At 35.8% G+C, this 22,720-nt stretch overlaps 1 protein-coding gene across 2 annotated transcripts; it reads right to left on the minus strand.

The window, feature by feature from the left end:
* Nucleotides 1–659: 659 nt before the first annotated feature.
* LOC144969099 (pyridoxal kinase-like) lies at nucleotides 660–13,913 on the minus strand. 2 transcript variants are annotated; one of them, XM_078908152.1, is made up of 10 exons: nucleotides 13,693–13,913; nucleotides 12,767–12,821; nucleotides 12,069–12,173; nucleotides 11,325–11,408; nucleotides 10,450–10,484; nucleotides 8,724–8,809; nucleotides 7,998–8,146; nucleotides 5,908–6,026; nucleotides 5,548–5,614; nucleotides 660–2,299 (listed from the first exon to the last, which is right to left on the minus strand). In XM_078908152.1, exons 1-10 carry the CDS (start codon nucleotides 13,771–13,773, stop codon nucleotides 2,184–2,186), a joined length of 897 nt encoding a protein of 298 aa, XP_078764278.1. In that variant the 5' UTR covers nucleotides 13,774–13,913; the 3' UTR covers nucleotides 660–2,183. The 2 variants fall into 2 exon arrangements, with proteins under 2 accessions (XP_078764278.1, XP_078764279.1); XM_078908153.1 differs by having other exon boundaries at nucleotides 2,134–2,299; nucleotides 5,544–5,614; nucleotides 13,693–13,900.
* Between the last annotated feature and the right edge of the window lie 8,807 nt (nucleotides 13,914–22,720).

Genomic DNA, 22,720 nt, shown 5'->3' on the forward strand with positions numbered 1-22,720 from the left:
GGCACTTGCAACACATTAAGGTCATATCAATGCCAGTAAAAAGGAAGAGAATGGGATAGTAAAAAGTTCTAGAATTACAATTAAAGCAACCAAGATAAGATAAGACAAAGGGGAATTTGTTCAAATAGGAAACAGATGTAGATTCCAAGAGGACACTATCAATGTACTTAGTTTGAGATCGCCTAAAAGTCTCATCCAGACACAAGCACAGGCCCCCACTAATAGGAACACACCCAAAAGTTTACACATCATATATAAAATGTAAACAAAACATAATACAGTGTATAACATGATTTACAAGGAAAAAATTATCATCTCCCAAAATTATCTATACATTTGACTGTTTCCCTCTCACCAAGACAAATACAGTAAGCAAGTTGGAAAACAGAAATAGGGGGATTGAAGACACAGTAAGTGCCTCCCTGCCCACTATGGGAGGTCAGGAACCCCACCCAGAATGTGAGAGTGTGCTTTCTGGGTAAGGATACTATTATTTCTATTTCAATAAAATATCTGTATGGATAAGCACTGGCGTAACTATTGTTTTAAACTTAAAAACATCTTGTATATAATGAATATGTTTAATCTGTCTATTGCTGAAGACATTTTCTTTAATAGCTTCACCTCTTGCCACAAAAATGACACAAGCAAGCACAACAGCAATTCAGATACGATTTTTAATTCATAAAAATATCTGGCATAGTTCATAAACATCGAACCTAAGACTGTTTTTTTTCAGCATATTGAAAAAAAAAAAGATTTTATTTTAAAATATAACTGATTGTCCGGTATATATAAATATGTTTATGTATTCATTGGAAATATGAGTCAATAATAATCTAGACTTTAAAACTCTGTTATGGAAAAAATATTTGAAAAGGAAAATAGGTGAATGAATTTAGGCGTGATAAGAAACAAATAATGTTACTATACAATGGAAGACATTTGATCTGGAAGCAAAAAATCAAATATTGACATAAAATCATTCAAATCATTTACAAAAAGTTGCACAAATACCCAGTGAGATCTCGGAAATGATTGAGCCTACCAATAGATATGCATAATAGAATATGAACAACGAACACGATTCCTCTATTGAACACTGTCTTTTGGTGAGAAAAAAAAAACCTTGTACACATAAAGAGCACAGTCATTTGGGAAAAGAAGGAAGTGATTTATTGCATGGTCATAACTGTCATACCACAACAATCTTGACTTCGAAGAGAAATTTTGATCTTCAATTGCTAGCACAAAAAAGGCATTCGTTGAATATCTCCTTGTTATATTATTATTATTATTATTATGTAAATCTATGGTCCCACCTTCCATAAAAAGTCTCATTTCATCAATTTTACATTTTTCATTTTCTAACATAAAGCTGCATCATCTTGATATATTGGCAATCAATAACAAAAATTTAAAAAAAAACCCAAATAGAAAGAAATCAATTTCTTTTTCTCATTTTATCTTAAAATAGATTGTATTTGAATTTTAGATTAACAACAAAACATCAATTTTCATCCAATCAAGTTAAACAAGATCAATTCTAAAGACCATGCTGTCTATCTGGATATTCAATAACTCGACAACAATCACATATGAAGTGCTTTTCAATGGACTAGAACCTAGGTGCACAAATTAGCAGGTCTGATAACCAAACACAATTATGGGCCAGATTTAACATTGTTGTAATGGACAATATTTTGCATCAGTTTGAGAGTATTTCCATGACAACAATGAGGCCATAACAATTTAGGTTATCAGACCTGCAAATAAATACACGTCGACTAGAACCCTATCCAAAGGGCAACAAGCAATTACATTACTGGCTTCTTCATGCTCCATAGACAAGAATGAACCTTAGATGAATGTCCCTTTAAAAAGACTATTACTAGGTACTACATGTTTCAACATTTTGGCTTAAGCTGTCCAACTTCTATAAATCAGTGAATTCTTTATTGGTGTTATATTACGAGTGGATGTCTGAATATATATATATCAAAGTATAATCACATTCTGAATATTCTACACTACAGTTGAAAGAAGAAATTTTTGACCCAAAATAACTGCATTGAGACGAGGACGTACAACCCGTAATAAAATTGTCTAAATATCAGACATGTAGCATAGTAGTTCTTGTTGACTTTTGATTTCCATTCAGATTCTAAACGGCCTTCTGCATCCTAAGCCAACTCCTCTGCCTTCAATGTGACTTGTGGATTTTCAATATCTGCTCTGGACTGAATGAGACGTAATTCTATCTGGGCCATGTTGGGTTTGTCATTAGGTCCAGCAAGGGCTGTGGATCAATTAATAAATACAGTTGGAAAACAGAATATTGGCAGAAACGACAGTAAAACAACAAAATAAAAGAGCCTCTCAACGCCACTATGCATTGCTTGCTTACTTCATCCTCTTCCAGACATCTCCATTTTTTGCCATCGGCTGCTTTTGCGGTGGCTGTATTCCAGGACAGGCCTGCTTCCTTTAATTCTTTCTACATCGTCCTTCGCCAGGTTTCTTTGGGTCTTCCCCGCTTTCTCTTCCCATCTGCTATCCAGTACAAGGCTGTCTTGGGAAGTGACCCTTTTTCCATTCTGGCCACATGACCCAGCCAACGTCATCTTCTTCTTTTTATTTGGCTATCAATGCTAGTGCAGTCAGCTTTCTTTAATAGATCCACTGTTCTTATTTTTGTAGGCCACTATGCATTGCTATGGTTTAAAGTTACTTTTTAATTCTGATCAGAAAAGTGAGTGGAGCAGGCACTTATGTTGATAATAACAAGAGATGAAGTGAGTAGAAAAGTGCCAGAAGACAATAGAGAATAAAAATTTTTCGCTGCGGTGATGGGGGTTTGAACCCGCGATCGTGGATAGCTCAAACGGTAGAGTCATGCTCTCAGGCGGAGTTGTCATACCAGTAAGGTCGCGGTTCAAACCCCGTCACAGCAGCGAAAATTTTTTATTCTCTATAGTCTTCTGGCACTTTCCTACTCACTTCATCTCTTGTTGTTTAAAGGTACTGCCTTGGACTCACCAACACATACTAAATTAAGCTTCAAGGTTGGAGGTGACAATTAGACAATTCGATGATATGTCCTCCAGAAAGACATTTTGCGCACAGTTTTCTCCATCCAGCATATTGTGGATAGCTAGGTCTATTATTAGTTTGTTTTTAAGGGTTGTAGTGTGTTGGCTACACATTTAAGTCATTTCATGTTTTTAACTCACTGACTGCCACAGGTTTCGAAAATGGAATTCCCTTGACTGCCAGAGGTTCCGGCATGTTACTCCAAAAATCATAATGACCACACTTTTTAAGATAATATAACACTTTAAAAAGCAAACAAACCTGTTTTAGTTGTTCTTTCAAATGATGCCATTGAATTTCATGTAGCTTTATTCTGGATTTTACAATGTTTTTTTGAAAATAGGGTGTTTATTGCCAAAAACGAGAATTATAACTCTTCCTCGGACTGTCTTACTGTCTAAATATCTATAATATAATTGTTTTCTTTACAGAAACCAAGCAACAACATAATAATAATACTAGAATGATCAGGAACAAAGTCACTGTCATTATCATTACTTAAACACATGTCTGGCTCATCAAAATCATCTTCGCTACTAGAAATATAAGGATTTGGGACTTTAAAAGCATCAAATACGTTTCTTCTTGTTCTTTCTGCCATGGTTGAAAATCACGGAAAAGAAGTCAGTTTATCGAGTACTATTCGTGCTAGTAAAAAATGTCAACAGTACAAAGTACCCGATCATGTTTGGTATGAAAACAAAGCGAAAGTCGCGAACTACGACATCGGCAAACTGCCACGGCCGATACTGTTCGGTGAATACAGATAATAAATAGCAAAGTATGAAACCGATGGGGTTCGGTCTTGGCAGTCAGGCTTAGAATGAAAAAAACCGAGACGTGTCGGTCATGGCAGTCAGTGAGTTAAGGGTTGTAGTGTGTTGGCTACACATTTAAGTCATTTCATGTTTTTAAGGGTTGTACTGTGTTGGCTACACATTTAAGGGTTGTAGTGTGTTGGCTACACATTTAAGTCATTTCAGCATCAGTAACAGTAACACGAACAAAGTGGGATAGTAAAAAAATTATAGATATACAATTTAAAGCACCCAAAAAAATTGTAAGACAAAGGAAACTGGTTCAAATGGGGAACAGTGGTAGATTCCAAGAGAACACGATCAGTGTAGGAAGATCACCGAACAGTCTCATCCAGACACAAGCACAGGATCCCACGAAGAGGAATACACTAAAATGTTTACAAAATATAATGTAAACAAAAGCTATGACAGTACACAACCGAAATATGATTTACAAGGGAAAAATAGACCATCTCCCTAAACTATTGCAATACATTTGACCGTTTCCCTCTAACTTTAGGGCAAGGATTCTGGCCACGGCCGGGATAAAGCCAAGTAATATCACTCCAAAACAAAGACATAAAACAACTTAAAAAAGGAAAAGATACAGGGGAGAATAAAGGACACACAGTAAAAGTAAAAGTGACCCCCTCACCCATGGGTCTGTTATATCAAACAGAAAGAACTTTGAGATTGAATAATGTACTATCCAAAGGGTAGCAGAAATCATTACTCTCTATTTTATGTATAAGAAACCTGATGGCTCTGGGAACAACTTTTTTTCTTTATCACCATTTGTTGGGCTTTGTTCCTTTGATGGAAGACACTAGGCTTCTGCTCTGTAGTCCTGCTGTGGTGACGTGGGGCAAAGTTGAGTCCTTGGAAATATTCAGGTGTCAAATGATTTACCTGGTCAATGATAGCATTCTCTCTGTCGAAAATTGTATTGGTGCTTTGGGAGCTGACCAGATAAGGCTTACATCCAGATTATTTTTAATTTACCAAAAACAAAACCCAAACAAAAAAAAACAAAACAAAAAAAAAAAAAAAGAAAAAGAAAAAGTAAATAAATAAAAATCTGAGTCCAAGTTTTGAGAATCTTTTTCAATTTCAATTTCTTTCCAATCAACTGCAAATAAACTATGATACTGAGAGTTGACTTGATAGAGTAGATGATGAAGTGATGATAGTGAAATCAAACTTGAAGATATTGTCATTTCTTCAAAAAAGACCCTGAAGTGATGTAATTTTTTTTAACTTCGTTTTTTTAAACACAGGCTTTATTTCATTAAAGATGTTTATCTGGAGACAAAGCTCTATCCTTCACCTTTATGGTTGTATTCTTACATTGTCAATAAGTTATTTCCTTAGAAGCAAGATTGGCTTTTTTGGTGAGGATAGTCTGGTGTCTTTTGTTTAATCAAAAGTAAAATAAAAGTATCTCTGGCATCAGCTACATTGCACCACAGCAGAGTTAGGTAATGCAAGTTAATTTTCAAAAATCAATATCACAGATCCACACTATCCCATACGTCAGCACTGGCGGATCAACAAAGAAAGCTAATAAGACATTAAAAAACTTTAATCTTGGAAATTACCTTCATTAAAAAAAAAATAATCAGCTTATATTAGCTTAGTACCTAAAAGACTTACTTACATTTGGCATGGGTCAAGGTCCTGCCAATGACAGATTGCAGAACGCATATTGTCTTTTCCAAAGCCACCTGATAAAGACAGGATCAAGAATTCAATGTGGTGACAAAACTGCAACCAATAAAATGTGTGATATCCATATACAGGATTAATTTAACAAAGAATGAAATGGTTTGTAATTTTGAGCAACAGTAGAAGTCATTGTCTTCACAAAACAAAATTTCAGGTTTATTTTATTTATCATCAGAACAGTTGAAAGTAGTTTATATAACAACACAACATATGATGAGAAGTCATTTCCCATGAGGCAATCTTTATATGTGTGGTGGCCTGACAAAAGGTGGTACATGTGCAAAATACCAACCTTTAGATTTTGTTCTTTATCCATCCAGGCAAGTAATGACGAAGCAAACAAGTCACCTGTTCCAACAAAAATGGCATCTAATTTGGGGATTTCCAGACGATACTTTTTTGTCACACCACCTGTGAATATTTTTTAAAACAAAAACTCGCTCATAAAAACTGGGCATCGTGAGTTGCATTCAATTAATAAAAATGGGGATGACCAAATTATCGATGTAAAAATACTCAATACTTACCATCAAGACTTTTTAAAAATCGACATGTTAATATTATCCATGGGACATTACTGGAAATTGATAAAAAAATGTCTGATAAATTTCTAGATTGATCAATGAATGAAAAAGGACTCGAACTTTTACGCATTACAATTAAGAGGATTTGGAAGCAACTGCTCTGAAACTGAAGTGTAAAAAAAACAAAAAACTTTTACGCATTATAATTAAGAACATCTGGAAGCAACTGCTCTGAAACTGATATATAAAAAACACAAAAACTTTGACACATTATAATTATGAGGATTTGGAAGCAACTGCTCTGAAACTGAAATGCAAATAACAAAAAACAATTATCTTAACTATTCAGTAAAATGTCGAAGGGATAATAATAAAACTGTATATTTTAAAACTAATTATATAATGCATGTATAAAAGACTGGACAACATTTTAAAAACATATGTCCCGACATTGTATTCAGTAAATACTTTATTACAAGTTAGGAGTAATCTTAATCTATTAATATGTCAAATAAAAGTTTTCTGGTCAATGAGCAAAAGTTGATTTTTCAATTTTTTTTTTTCAGTGAACAGCAGAACAGTTCAAGCAGTCATCTGTTGTGCCAAGGCAGCGAATCAGACAAAATACCATAACTACCGCAAAAATAGGTTGGTTTCTTTTTAATTGTTAAACCCAGGCAAATGTAAGCTAAGAAGATATTTTTCAGTTTCTTAAAATGAGTAATTATGTCCTTTTGCAAAACATTCTTGGTACAGTAGAACATGAAAGTAACGTACTCGGAAATAGCGAGTAAAATCTAAATCCCCTTTTGTTTTCTCTTATTTGAGTCAATAAAATTAGCATGCAAGTAGCGAGTATGAAAAAGAGGTCAACTCGGAAATAACGAGCATTTCCTGCCCCAGCCTAGGACTTTGAACGAAGTAAAGCAAAACACCAGACAAGGGCGATTTAAATATTTTTAGCCTAGCTTCTTTTCTTTTCTTATTTTTCGTTACGAGTAATATTACATAGTAGCCTAGTCTAGAGTACAGAGGAGGCAAAACAAATTTGTGTGGGGGTTGGGTGTGTGTGTTTGTGTGCGTGTGGGGGTCAATTATTCACCCAATGTGGTGACACGCGACGCGCGAGGTAAGCACTGGCAGCCAACATGTCAACATGCCTCACTTCGCAGCATCGGTCAGCGAGTCGAATTCGATCAGCGAGAGAGGGGAGCGTGGAACCATCATTTCAGTGGGTCAGTGATTGAGTGATGCGCTTGCTTACCTCATCAAACATGCCTAGTGCATACAAACACTCGCACACACACATACACGAAATCTTGATGGAAATGGCCATCATTACGTAGTTAACGAAGGCCGTGTTCAACCCCGCCCTCACCCCACTTTATCCATACACAGTCATTTGCACGCACAAACACACACACACACACACACACACACATTGTCTTTCCATATTTTTGTACGGCCGAGTGACCTTTCCTGGCAACTCGGGAATAGCGAGAACTCGGAAATAGCGAGTAATCAGGAGTGGACCCCTTGAACTCGCTATTTCCGAGTTCTACTGTATATCCAGGTTATATATTTAATGGAACCTAAAGGACCAATAGAAAAAAACTGTGTATATATTTTTAACTCTCACATTTTGAAATACCCATCTTTAATTTGGTTTCCTTCTCCATGTTCCTTTTTAGATGTCTCAAGTCTTCTCATTAAGCCTATGGTGTATACTCGCTTTATTCCCTTGTGAGGATTCCTGCCATTCGGACTGACTAACTCAATATTTGGCATCTTATTCACTCTTGATACAATACCAGATTGATGTGGTGGGTCACAAATTGATATCAGGATAAATGTTTACCTATCCTCTGACTGGCCAGACAGACTAGGGTTGTCTCGTTCCCCAGATCACTGCTACTCAACACGATGGTGGACACACCTTTCTGATGGAGTTTGTTGATGGCCTCAAATGCTTCTGATTCAGAGGTCACTTTTGATTCTGTTAAAATCCTGCCATGACGAAAGGAGAAAAAAAAATATAATAAAAACTTTCCATCTAAATTTGAATCTGTCAATAAATATTGAATTATACATGAGGTTTTAAGCGTTCAAAAGAGCTTATAACACTTGTAGGTCATGTAGAGCAATAGAACTCATCCCCAGTTTCTGTGGTGCTAAATGAAAAGTAATTGTTCAAATACTGTAAGTTTTTTTGGGTTTTATTTTAATAACGACGATTGCTGCAATGGAAATTTAACTGCTGAATGGAATTTATCTTGATTTTGTCCTTTGAAACTCGTGCCAATATGACTCGCCAATAAGGGTCTGATGGAGATCATTGGTGATTAACCCTCATTTTCACTGGATGTCCTTCCTCCTGTTTCTATTTGCTACAGAGCAATGGTTGTCCTTTGTTGATAAAATGATGATATCAATAAATGTATCTCCCGATTAAATCTATATCAAAATACAAGATTTCTATTAGTTAATGTTACACAAACAAACAATATAGTTTACTTTGGTGCATTGTCAATATAAATGTGCTGAATTGTATTTCATAATGCAAAGGAAACTTCAAAATGCTTACTCTAATTCAAACTGGTTGGGTGTCAGGACGTCAGCAAGCTGTATAATGAGGTCACGGAATACAGGGATCAGTTTGTCACTAACATACTGGGAAAGAAACATTTCAAATACATATTAATAACTTTAAATTCAAAGCCTCAATTCTTTCTTCCTTTCTTTATCTTATTTAGACACCAGGGTAAAATGTTTTCACCAATACAACAGCAACAGCGATATAACTCAAGTTTCATGAAGCCAAAGTCAGAAACTGAATTTGGTGGATTTTTACACAGTTTATATTTTTAATCATTTGAGTACTTTTGGATTGTTTATTACATTTTCTGTTGCAAAGCATGTCATAGTCAATAACAGTAAGCTGATTCCGCTTTTAAAAAATCTCAAATTCCGATTTTTATGTATTCTGATTCCTCTATGGGGGTAGGAGCCTCTGATGACCAATGCAGAGACCGCGCGATATGAAGGGACATACTTATTCTAGATTGGTTTGCCTTGTTCACATGCGTTTTTGCTCATTGGGGTACACTCCGGTTAAGTTGATTTTCGGATAAGTCGATTTTTTTCTCGGTTCCCTTGAGCATCGTCACTGTAATAAAAACTTTAAATTCAAAGCCTCAATTCTTTCTTTATTTCTTTATCTTATTTGGACACCAGGGTAAAATGTTTTCACCAATACAACAGCAACAGCGATATAACTCAAGTTTCATGAAGCCAAAGTCAGATAATGCATGAGATGGGGAAATCAAGTAAAATCAAACCCTGCTGGTGAATATTTAAATGTTATCAAATGAAAGCCTGAGATAAATGTGTCAGTGCATGACATAATCAGTCGGAAGGTGAAAATTTTGGATTTGCATCTTTTGAAAGAATATGCTCCCCAGAGCATTTCAATCTTTATTTGAAGTAAATCGGGTGATTTTTCATGAAGATATGGTCAGATGTATGGGAAAGGTATCCAGCAACTTTTCTCAAATTTCATACTTTTTTAATTTGACTAGCTGTAAAAAATATTTAGAAGTGAAATTAAGCTTTGATATTGCTCGAAGATGTACAAAAAGGGTTGATTTAATCAGTTATGACAACTCATTTTTGATTTAAAAAATTGACCTTCTAACTAAACATGGCAATATCTCAGTTCAAACCTTTTCACCATCAGACTGATTATGTCATTCACTGTTACAAATAAGGTCATGGTGACACAGACAAGGAGATTAGCATTTTCAAGAGAATTGTTTGTCATTTTATCAAATGACTCATAAATATTTCTCATTTTTATAACAATGTATAGCAGAAAACTGTGATAAAGACTAGTTTCCATTCAAAACCATTAGACTGAATCTTTAAAAAAAAAACCCCAAACATTCTGGACAATTTTAAAATAGCAAAGAAGGTGTAGATGTGTAAATGTATCTCCTTTTTCAAATGATTTAAAGTAAATAGCATTCATTGTCTTTGTGTTTGCTGTACCTTCTTCCAACAGATATACAGTCGACTCCGCTTGATCGCACACCCTCGGGAGTTTGGCTTAGTGTGTCGATTAAGCGGAGAAACTAATGATAGCATCTAAGCCCCAGTTTTCGTGTGCAGTTATACAGATATAAAACTATTTTGGAGTAACAAGTCATATATGTCATTATTTCTGAAGTGTCATGACAAAACCTTTTTTTCATTAATTTTGTCAGAAAACTTTTACTTTAAAATATCAATTGATTGAAGTGTCGGATACCTACCAACTGTTCATTATCTCCCATAACTGGATCACACACTGTGGATGAAATGATGATAATAATAATAATAATAATAATAATAATAATAATAATAATAGTAATAATAACAAAAATAATACATGTCTTTTCTGCAGGCCTTGGCCTATATCTTTTCAAGCTCAAAACACTTCACATTCACATTCATTTAAACATACAACAGAAAACTAAGCAAAATAATTATACAATATTACATATTAAAAAATGTTGTAAGATGTTTTTTTTTTTAAAAGAGCTCTTTTTGGTTTCATAGAATGAGATTATCAGACTTCGATAATAGGTTTCTAGTGGAGACATATAGAATTTAAGCATTTCATTGCTGTATCCATGACTAAAAATATTGAGCTTTTTTACATTGCGAAATATCCACTAAATGTGCTCAAAGCGCTTTACAAGGGTCCCTGGCCAACAGCATCGTTTAACATGTAGGACAGGACATGACGATATTACTATTTTTTCGGACAGAGGCAAAGCTGTTAACGGCCAGGTGCTCATTTTATGGTGAGAGAATGTGTGTAAAGAGCTTTTTCAAGGACTCAACTATGCGCCAAGTGAGGCTTGAACCCAGGACCTTCCGATCCGAAAGCAAGTGTCATACCACTAGACCACATAGCCGCAAAAGTAAAATTTAAAATATGAAACTAGATACTGTTCAGCAAGTTATCGTTATCTTCTTATGAACAATAATAATAACACCAATAACAAATCTTACTTTATTGTGCTCAAAAGCATTTTTAAACACAAAAAATTATTAATTGACATCTTTTTTTTCTTTCTTACAAAAGACCCTTTTATATTTCACTATGCATGACTTAATGGAAAGGAATGAAAACCAGAGTTACCATAAATAAGTTTTGGGTTTCGAGCCTTCATTTCTTTGACTGTCTCTCCAACTGTCTGCAAGAACGATTCTGACCCAATATATCCTGACCAGATGAGAAAACACAAAAGATATATCTTTATTATTAGATACTAATACTCCATTCATTTCAATAAGCAATTCCAGAATTCCAGAATTTTTTGGGACAGAATTTGCATTTACTCTCATAAAAGAAGATGAAGGGGAAAAGATAACATTGCTCAAATGAAAAAAACACGCTTGACCTCCTACTCTTATGTAACACGCTTTACAAATTATTTATACTATCTACATTTTGCACTTAACAGTGAATGTAGGAATCACAGAAAAAAAAATGATCTCAATTAAACAAAGAATATTTTAAAAGATTAGTACATAACCAAAATGGGGTCCCAGTAGCTCAGTTGGTAGAGTGTTTGCTTCACACACAAAGGGACCTAAAGAATTGATCCTGGCTGAAGTCGAGTATTTTTACCGATTCCCCCCCCCCCCCCCTCTCTCTCTCTCTCTCTCTCTCCTTATCTCCCAGTAGTGATTGGGTTACTAGATGTTTGATCTGGCAGTGATTTGCAACAGACTATCGCCCTATCCAAAGAGTAGAACGGGATAAACTTCAGCTCATGGGCCATTTGGCTTTGACTTAACACTTCACACACAATCAAAACAATAACAACAAAAATACAAAACATTCTCCTTGTTGTATTCTCATTCCATAAACCCTCCTGACCTGTAAGAATATGAGAATATTCCATTAAGTTATTGATCCGAAGACCCTCAAACAATCCGGATGCCTCATCTGCATTCAGCACCTGGCCTCTCCATTTTCCATAGCCTAATGACAAATAAAAAGAGTGTTATAGGTAAATTTTATCAGAAATAAACTTTCATTATATCAATAAGGTATCTGTGAAATTCATATTTATATATATGTTGTCAGTAAATCAGTGAACACTTTTTCCCCTATATTGGATAACCTTTCTCCAAAGCCAATAAATTCATTTTTCTCTTTTTTTCTTTCTCAACTACTGAATGTCAATTAGGTGAAAATAATGAACCCTCTAACTTATTGTGCTTTACAAAACTACACATCGCTCGTGTCATCGTGTCTTGGATGCAAGTGTCTTTAAAAGTTTCCAATAGCTCTTCTCACTCGATTTAAAGAAGAAAAAAAATCTATTTTTACCTTTAATGCATGACACATGCCTTCATTTCTATAATTTGTCAATGCTTTTAAATTGATTAATAAGATAAATTCTTATCGATATATCGATTTCTGACTCAATAATTTTTCACCAATTTTTCTCTAAGATTTGATTAGAAAATCAGAATTTGTAGTTAAAAATCATAATACGGTCAAAAATGTACATTTATGTATGACAAATAAATCAATACAAGTGGCAGGACTGCTATCATCATATATCCTACCTGTGTGGTTGGAGAACTGGACTGAATTGATAGGACTGACATCATATCCATGCAGCTGAAAATATATATTTATACAGATGGATTCTTTATTTACTTTTTACGTCATCCAATATCATATCCATCTTCAACACAATATGATCCAGCTAGCAAAATTAAAAACTGGAGCAAAATTTTCTAACACTAACATTGTTTACAAATCATTTCCTCTTCTTCAAAGTGCAAATAAGAATTGTTTGTGTGTGTGTTGTTTTTCCCCCCCTACCCCCTTTATTTATTTATTCTCTTTTTTTTTTTCAATAATATAATAAGAGAGTAAGACGATAGAATAAAGATGAGAAATAAGGAGGGGTATTGCTTGCTACATGTTACAAGCTTAATAATGGGGATAAAGGAGATAAGTGGGCAATATTTTAAAATCTTCTTAAAAGTAAGGGGGGTCTCATTTATATCTACACGAGTCTAGTTTAAGTAACTGCTCGATTTCGATCATGTCAATGTCATGAGATCAACAAAGTACAAAGGTCAACAAAGCTTCCGCGGTCGGCCCACAAAAAAAAAAGACAACTGCAATACCTCTGTTATTTTGGAAATCTATCTTTTGATTTGATGCTGGGATCATGATTTTGGCATTATATTTACTTTTGACACACACACTACAACTATCTACGTGACTACAATTCTAATCATCATAATCATAAGACATTTCGTACCGCTGGCTAAAGTAAAGTGGACTAGAATCTCATAAGAGAGCAAGACATTTTAATTTTACATAAGAGTAGGAGGTCAAGCGTGTAGTGGATAAGTAGGGGTCAATCTAAAAGAAGAAAAATATCAACGTCTAATTTTAATTCTATTGTTTTTAAATCTTAATTAACTTTTTAATTTTTATTTTTAGGCTTTGGGCGGGTTGGGTAATTGATTCTCACTTGCAAGGGGAACGTGGCACATTTGTTCCCCACGTAGCCAAAAACGACAGTACTCTGAATTGAGAGAACCTTTTTGTCCATTGTAATGCTTTGTTTATGCCCAATAATGTTGAAACTATAACATTTGAAATCAACAAAATATACGAGTCGCTTATCCTCGTCTTTAGGTGTGTGTCCTCGTTACCTCAAGCGCCTTTCTGTTGGCTATAGTGATGGGTACTATTTAATACCAATAGATGGGGTACTCGATACTGAAAAACTTTTAATCGAAAAGCGCCTCACGACACCTTATTACAATATTCTTTTTCGACATAGACGACAATGCTAGCGGTCAGGTATTCATTTTACGCCTGGGGAAGATGAGAGAATGCGAGTAAAGAGTATTTTCCAAGGACTCAACTTTGTGCCGCCCAGACTGGGACTTGAACCAGGGACTTAAAAGTCCAATTGCGAGTGTCATACTGCTCCGCACAAAACAGGCGATAGGCATTGTTTAAAATGAAAAATTAGTTACTTATATCCTGTTGGAGAATAAACTAGCATTAGGAAGCGCATCGATCGTGGTATAACCGTGAAATGGAGAATGCGTTCGTTATGGAGTGTGCCCAGGTTATGTCCAACTCAGTGAGTACATTCCTACCAAGAGGTCAACTCACATTAAAATAATATTTCAAAGGGCTTGTTGACCAAACCCACAGTAATCCAAAAAGCCACAACAATGGGATATCTTTCCCATATGAGTTGACCCGTGTGATTGTTATTCAGTCATTGATTAAGGATGGGTTGTGGTGGGGATGAGGGGGGGGGGGGCCGAGAAGAGTTGAGAGAACACCAAACCCAATAACTTCTTATAATAACATCATGTGATCTAGACTTCACCACAGTACTGCCGTAATCTGGATTGACACATATCAAAAAATTTGACCAGAAAACTCGTCCTTCAAATATCGATTTCAATGACTCTCATCTTGGCAAGAAATCTCAAACCCGGGCCAAACAACAACAACAACAACAACAAAAATTAAAAAAGGAAACCTACCCCCCCCCTTTTGAAAAAAAACCCCAAACAAACAAAGCATAAAAGTTTTAAAATAATATAATTCTAGAATGGTGACAAGAATAGATAACTACTGGCCAGTATTATTTTTAAGCAACAAAACAAAATGTACCATTTCTAATCACGAACAAAAAAATGAATAAAACAGCTTCGAAGAACAAACACGGTACGTTTCGGGCTCAACCGTAGCCATCGTTATGTTATAGCTGAAACCCAAAAGACTGGCATTTTGACGTCATTATTTTGGTTTTTGCACCGCCTAGTGAGTTGTTGTTAGTAGTGCTCATGTTTCGGCAGGTTTCTTAAAAAAGAACACCAAAAATAGAAACACCAGAGATATCCACCGAGCAGTTTGTGGTTTCAGTCAGGGAGCTCTTACATACTGTCTGTTCACCTAGGTTTCAGTAAATGATACTCGACTATTGTAAAAACCAAATAGTGACCATTCCACAATGTTTCACCGGTGCTGGTTGCGTTTCGTTTCTATTTGTTGTCATTCACATTCGTTCCTAGTTTTATACTTGTTCGTGACCCCATCAACTCAATCACTCGATTTGAGGGTAGGGAAAGGGTGGGCTTAAGGTCACAGCTGTGTTATCTATGGTCATGTGAATGGTCATGATCAGGGCATACACACATGATCATTGTAGCATAATAGTGTCATTATCAATCAGAAAGAAGGAGAAGAAGAAGAAGAAGAAGAAGAAGAAGAAGACGGAGGAGGAGAGGGAGGAGAAGGAAGAGGGAAAAAAAAAAGAACTAGGGGGTACCGCACTAGGACAGGACTATTCTCGGACAGCCCTGTCCCAAATCTGTAACATATATTATAAAAAAGAGAAACCTACCGCACCTATTGGGGAGGGACAAAACAGTCCTAGCGTGCCCCGTGCCGTTGTGAAATGCTACAAAATCAACGGGACGGGACTATTACTAATACTACTACCACTACTACTACTACTGCTACTACTACTACTACTACTACTACTACTACTACTACTACTACTACTACTACTACTACTACTACTACTACTACTACTACTACTACCACTACTCCTACTGCTACTATTACTAGTACTACTACTACTACTACTACTACTACTACTACTACTACTACTACTACTACTACTACTACTATTACTACTACTACTACTAATACTACTACTACTACTACTACTACTACTACTACTACTACTACTACTTCTACTACTACTACTACTACTACTACTACTACTACTACTCTACTACACCACCACCACTACTACTACTACTACTACTACTATACTACTCACTACTACTACTACCACTACTACTACTACTACTACTACTACTACTACCACTACTACTACTACTACTACTACTCTACTACATACTATCTACTACTACTACTACAACTACACTACTACTACTACTACTACTACTACTACTACTACTACTACTACTATACTACTACTCCTACTCCCCTACCTACTGCTACTATTACTATTACTACTACTACTACTACTACTACTACTACTACTACTACTACTACTACTACGTACTACTACTACTACTAAAATGTCTACTGTTGCTTCTGTTGATGCTACTGCCACTGATGAGTATGCTAATACCTACATCCCTTATATTTTGTATTATTTCCAATTCCACTGTATTTATTTTCCAACAATAGTCCACACTTTATTTTATTTCACTTTCTATATTGCATTACATTTCCTCCCCGCCTCCCCTCTTTTGACTTAATTAATTACGCACCTTTTATAAATTTCTATTGCTCTTTATTTTTAAATTCGTGCTTCCTCACAAAGTAGCAAACAATTTTCTGCCCATCAATGTTTATGTTTATGCATCTTAACAACGCCACTACCACATTATCTCATTCGTCTGTAATGTTTCATTCATCCTGTTAGTTGATAAAGGGGAAACCCGAAACGTCCATTTTATCTGTTTTCGTATATTAAACTGAAGCTTACATTCAATTTTACATTGTTATTTATTTATTTATTTATTTATTTATTTATTTATTTCAATTCTGAATATAAAAAAGCAAGTACAATTCAAAAAATAATTCTATGTGATGAAACCACGTGTCTACAGAATGCATAGCAACATAAACTTTTAGGCAATTTAATGATGTATGTATATAATTTAAGAAGTGTCACACTTTGTGACACAGCAGTAATGTGTCTAAAACCGGTCACACATCTATTCGTAACTTGTGGGATCAATTATCTTTATCGTTATTTATTTCGGGAATTCACAATGAAAATATTCTGTCCTTAAGTTAGTCCTTCTGAGCCACTTGGGCTCATTGTAAGACAAATAAAGTCCTTTAAACCCTTGTAGACAATGGTGCAGAAGTCATCCCGATTTCAATAGCGTGAAGCGGACAATCAACGTATTTGAATACCTTTGCACAGGACAATAGTCTATCGCGGATACTATCCCAACTTGACAAGTACCCTTTTACACCTGAATGGAGTGAGTGATTGGATTAAATTATCCTGCTCTAGGAAAGTACAAATTTGCTTCGGTCGGAATCGAACACAGAACCACTAAGTCCAGAGTACAACGCGCTAACCACTCGGCCATCCTGCCTCCTAAGCTTATAGAGCCGGAACTTATCCATGTTTCTGTAGGGTTGAGCAGACAGATAACAGTTTAAATTTAAAAATAATAAAATTCCCTTTATTCATCCCATGGAGGAAAATTTTCTCGAGGGTCTATTCCAAGGAAGACGGGAATAGCCCAGGCGACAGCCGCAGTGCAGCGCCGCAAATTAAGCTAGGGCGAAGTGACTTGCTCAAGGCCACACCGCTCAGTGATCGAACCTGGTACCTTTCGGGTACGAAGCAAAGACCGTACCGCCGAGCCATGCAGACCCTCTATTATCCTCTTGAAAGGACGCTAGTCTGTCAAAGATTACTTTCATCAGCGAACTGGTACTCATTTGCACCTGGGTAAAGTGAGGTGATTCCAAGAAAAACATTTTAGGATAAGATCGGAGATCACCATAGTCTATGGATTTGACCCTTGAGCAATCTTTGGGTCATTAAAGGATGCACCCAATATTATTTCCTCTTTCCATTTGTCTTTTTTTCTACGTAATAAAGCACAGAAATATGCAACCTCCATTTCATCCATTTATAATGCATTTGCGCAAGCGATGCGCGAGGTGTGTCCTGGGACAGTCCTGTCCTAGTGCGGTAGAAGCGGTAGAAGACTATGGCCGAGAGAAGATTAATTTCATTGCCCTTATTATAGAGATTCGGAGGAGGGAGTGACACTTGACATGTGTCATATGACAAAGCGGGCCAGATGCACCTCCTGAAGTTTCATTCCCACTGAGGTCTATTGTTTGTTTTTCGACAAGCACTTGACTTTGGGGACTCATTTATAGGAGGAACGAAGTTGACGTCATTCACTCTTTGTCATTTATTTTTAGTCAGCCTATTAGTGATTAGTTCTCATTATATCATATCTATCAAACTATGAGCATTAAAGGTTACACACAGTTTTGTGTGTTTGTATGTTCAATAGTGACAACAGATGGAAGATGTAACCGAGACATACGAGCAAGAATAACTCAAGCCAAACAGGCCTTCATGGACCTGGGAAACATTTTGAAAAACAAACAGATGTCGTTCGGGATTAGATTCCGAGTCTTGAAGTGCTACGTGTGGCCAATCTTGTTATACGGATGCGAAAGCTGGACTACAAATGCAGAAACACAAAAGAACATTGAAGCTTTTGAAATGTGGTGCTTGAGAAGGATGCAGAGAATATCGTATACTGCACACAAAACGAACGAAGAAGTGCTAAAACAAACATACCAACAAAGGAAACTAATGCCCTTAATAGTGGATCGACAACTATCCTTTTTCGGACACATAGTAAGGAAAGATAAGAATGAATACCTGGCAAGTTGTGGAAAAATACCTGGTAAACGCGCCCGGGGGAGACAAAGAAAAACACTCATAGACCAACTGAAGGGCTTCACCAACCTAACAATCCAAGAGCTGTTTGAAAAAGCAAGAGACAGGGAGGAATGGAGAGAGATAATTCATGCAGTATCCGAAGCCTGGACCAGGCATGGAACCTAGAAGAAGAAGATGTTCAAATTGGCTGGCGGGTGCTATGAATATTATACCTAAACGCATACCATCGGTAGTCTAACTTAGCTGTGTGTGTGTGTGTGTGTGTGTGTGTGTGTGTGTGTGTGCACGCGCGCGCGCGCTTGTGTGGATGTGTATGCGTTTGTGTGTGAATGTGTGACAGTGACAAACACTTGACTTTCGGGGCTCATATTTATAGGAGGAACGAAGATGACGCCACTCATGTGTGCGTGTGTATGCATGTATGTGTGTGTGTGTGTGTGTGTGTGTGTGTGTGATTGTGTGTAGGCTCGCAGGTGGTTATTGCCGGACTTCTTAACATCAATTATCTCGACAATAATTGGGCAGCGAAGTCTAATATAATTTCATCTGTTGGAAAGTCATCTGCAATAATTGACAAGCTTCTTATCCCGAGGCAGCTCCAGTGCTGGACAAAAGTATAAAACAAGGTACGCTTCAGGTGAAAGCCACTCTTCTTTATCGTCCTGAATTAGAAACCCCCAAACAAAGGAGGATCAGTCTCAGGGTGAAAAGTGAAATGAAAAGGAGCGTGTGTACGCCGCAGTCGTTTAAGTGTAACACACCTTTTCCAAGTGACACGGGCATCAGTTGTAACCACAGACTTCTGTGGTTGTAACAGACCCGACCTTGATTCAGTAAAAATTCCATTGTGTTCTTTATGAAATAAAAGCCGAAGTTTGATTGGTTGATATTATTAGTTTCAGCCAATCAGCAAACAGTTTATTTAAGCTGTTTGGGTTGAGTATGAAGCTAGTTTTTGACGTAAGAAATGACGCGATCAAACCCGAGTGACGCTATATGTTAGCTAAGTCATTCAAACTTGCTAGGCAAGTGCTGGGAACCGGTCGTTATTTCCGGTTGACCCCAATGAGGTACTAGAGTTAAGACAATCACTATTGTTATACACTCGGCGTGTACATATATGTAGGTCTGACAACCGAACCCACTTCTGGGCCTAGTTTGCCATTGTTGTAATGGACAATATTTTGCGTCGTTTTTAGAAAAGATATTTCCATTACAACAATGAGACCATAACGAACTGGGTTAGCAGACCTACAAATATGTAGACATCGGATCTACCTAACCTGCAATGACATGTTAACTGCCATACCGTGGAAAGACACGTATTTAAAAAAAATGGCCAAAACCTCTTCCTTCAAATATCGATCGATTTAAATGACCGCATCTTGGCAAAAATTCTCAATCCTGGGATTTTGCGAATATTAGATATAAATTACACACTACATAATTCAGAACTAGATTGAACCATCTTAAGATACAGATACATTCTGTGGTACCCCTTTGGACAAGTTTCATCCAGTTTCATAAAAGAGTTATCACAAAAGCCCCCCATCAAATCCTGCGACCTTGACCCCTTACCAGCACAGCTTTTGGCCAGCTCCATCGATATATTATTACCATCCATTACATCAATCATAAATACATCCATACTGACTGGCGAAGTTCCAACGTGCATTAAAAGTGCCCTCGTCAAACCACTTTTGAAAAAAAAAAAAAACACCATTGGACCACAATGTATTAAACAATTATTGTCCTGTATTAAATTTGCCTTTTTTTGTCAAAAGGTAGTACTGACACAATTATCATCTCATCTTAAAAACAACAGTTTGGAACAACCCTTCCAGGCAGCCGACAAACAGAAACACAGTACTGAAACGACGCTTCTTAAAATTTGCAATGACTTGTTATGTAACGTCGATGCTAACAATATCAATGTATTTGCCTTTTAAATCTTTCACCTGCTTTTGAGACACCATTGAGCATGACATTTTGTTAAGACTAGAAAATACCTCGGCGTAAAAGGAATTGCCCTTAAATGGTTTACATCATATTTACAGGATCGATGGCAGACTGTCGTGGTAAAAGGTGTTCATTCAGAGCAAGTTTTACTAAACTTTGGAGCTCTGTTCCTGACCCTGTCCTTTTTACTGTATATATGCAGCCCCTTTCTAGTGTGATATCCAGATTCAATCTGAGTTGTCATTTTTATGCAGACGATACGCAAATTTATAATTTAGTACCCCATAGTAATTTGCAGTTCTTAATACAACGCATTTCGAGTTGTTTTAATTAGATTAAATCTTGGATGTACCACAATAAGTTAAAATTAAATGATAGTAAAACTGATATTTTAATGTGTGGAAGGCCGAGTATCCTTAAACAGGCAAATAAATCACATATTACTCTCGGAAATAGTACAATATAATTTTGAAATAGGGCAAAAAACCTCGGCGTCATCATTGATAAAGATTTTTCCATGACAAGCCACGTGAATAACACCATACAATCTATGTAAATAGAAATGAAAAAAAAAAAATGAGCAAAATTCGTCATTTATTACCGAAGCATATAGCAGAACTTTTAATTAATTCCCTTGTTTTATCCAAATTGGACTATTGCAACTCCTTCTGGGCAAATTTAGCTAAAGACAAAATGAGTAAACTTCAGGTTGCTCAAAATAACGCAGCCACGCCCAGTGTACACAATAACCTAAATATCCGTCAGCAACTCTCCTTCTCCGTGAGTTACATTGGCTTCCTGTGGAAAAAAGAGTTGCCTATAAGTATAAGATTTCTACTGTTGTCTACAAATCCTTGAGCACTAACAGTCCCTCCTTGTCCTATATTAAAGACCTTCTAAAGATCTATGTCCCCAATGGAAACTTGAGGTCAAGCAATGACCAATCAATCCTTGTCAAACCTAAGACCTTGCGTAAAATAGGTGAACAACCTTTTCAATTTTCGCCCCCCCCCCCCCCCCCCCAATTTATGGAACTCTCTCCCATCACACGTGAGATGCTCAGATTCGTTGACAACTTTCAAATCTCGCTTAACGTTTTTATCTTTTTACGGCATAAGTTGCAATATCATTATCATGATTTGTTGTTGTTAAATTGAATTCGTATCACTTTTCCATCAACACTTGTCTCACCGTAATATGTTTTGTTTTATATCACTATAAAGCACATAGAGCCTGTGACAACGGGGTAAAGCGCTATATAAATTCCATTTATTATTATTATTATTATTATTATTATTATTATTATTATTATTATTATTATTATTATTATTATTATTATTATTATTATTATTATTATTATTATTATCATTATCATTATCATTATCATTATTATTATATTATTATTATTATTATTATTATTATTATTATTATTATTATTTATTATTATTATTATATTATTATTATTTTTATTATTACGTGACTGCCTCGTGGGTTATTTCGATGTATCTCCTCAGTTGGCAAAGAAATTATCTTTAAAAATAACAAGCAAACAATAAATAAACAAATAAATAGATAATAAATAGATAAATGAATAAGTAAATAAATAAATAAACAAATAAATGAATAAATAAAATTAGATTTAAAATATATAAATAGAAATTAAAGTACAAACAAACAAAATGATACTAAATTCGGAACGTGACGGGGGTTGCCAATTATAAATCAAATCAATATAAATTCGCGTTTTACAGACAATAACTACAACGACAGGGATATCAATGGTATGCGTCACCAAATATATGATATTACTATATTTATCATAAGCAAGAGAGACCACGATAACTGGCGATAACTTGTTATTGAGAATGTCTAGACATGTTTATCTCTACACACGATGCAATCAATATCTGATCCCATGCTCTCAAACATATCAAAGGTGTCTTTTTATCTCCCGTCTCACCATTTTCGGTCTGGTCAAAGTCCATGACATGAGATCTATTCTACATAACAACGATAAATTCTAATCACGGTTTTCACGTGTATTTTTGGCTAACAAACATTGACTTCATATGTTGATAGA

Source organism: Berghia stephanieae, chromosome 3 (genome assembly GCF_034508935.2).
Source record: "Berghia stephanieae isolate SIO BIC M18660-M18661 chromosome 3, UCSD_Bste_1.3, whole genome shotgun sequence".
Lineage (NCBI taxonomy): Eukaryota > Metazoa > Mollusca > Gastropoda > Nudibranchia > Aeolidiidae > Berghia > Berghia stephanieae.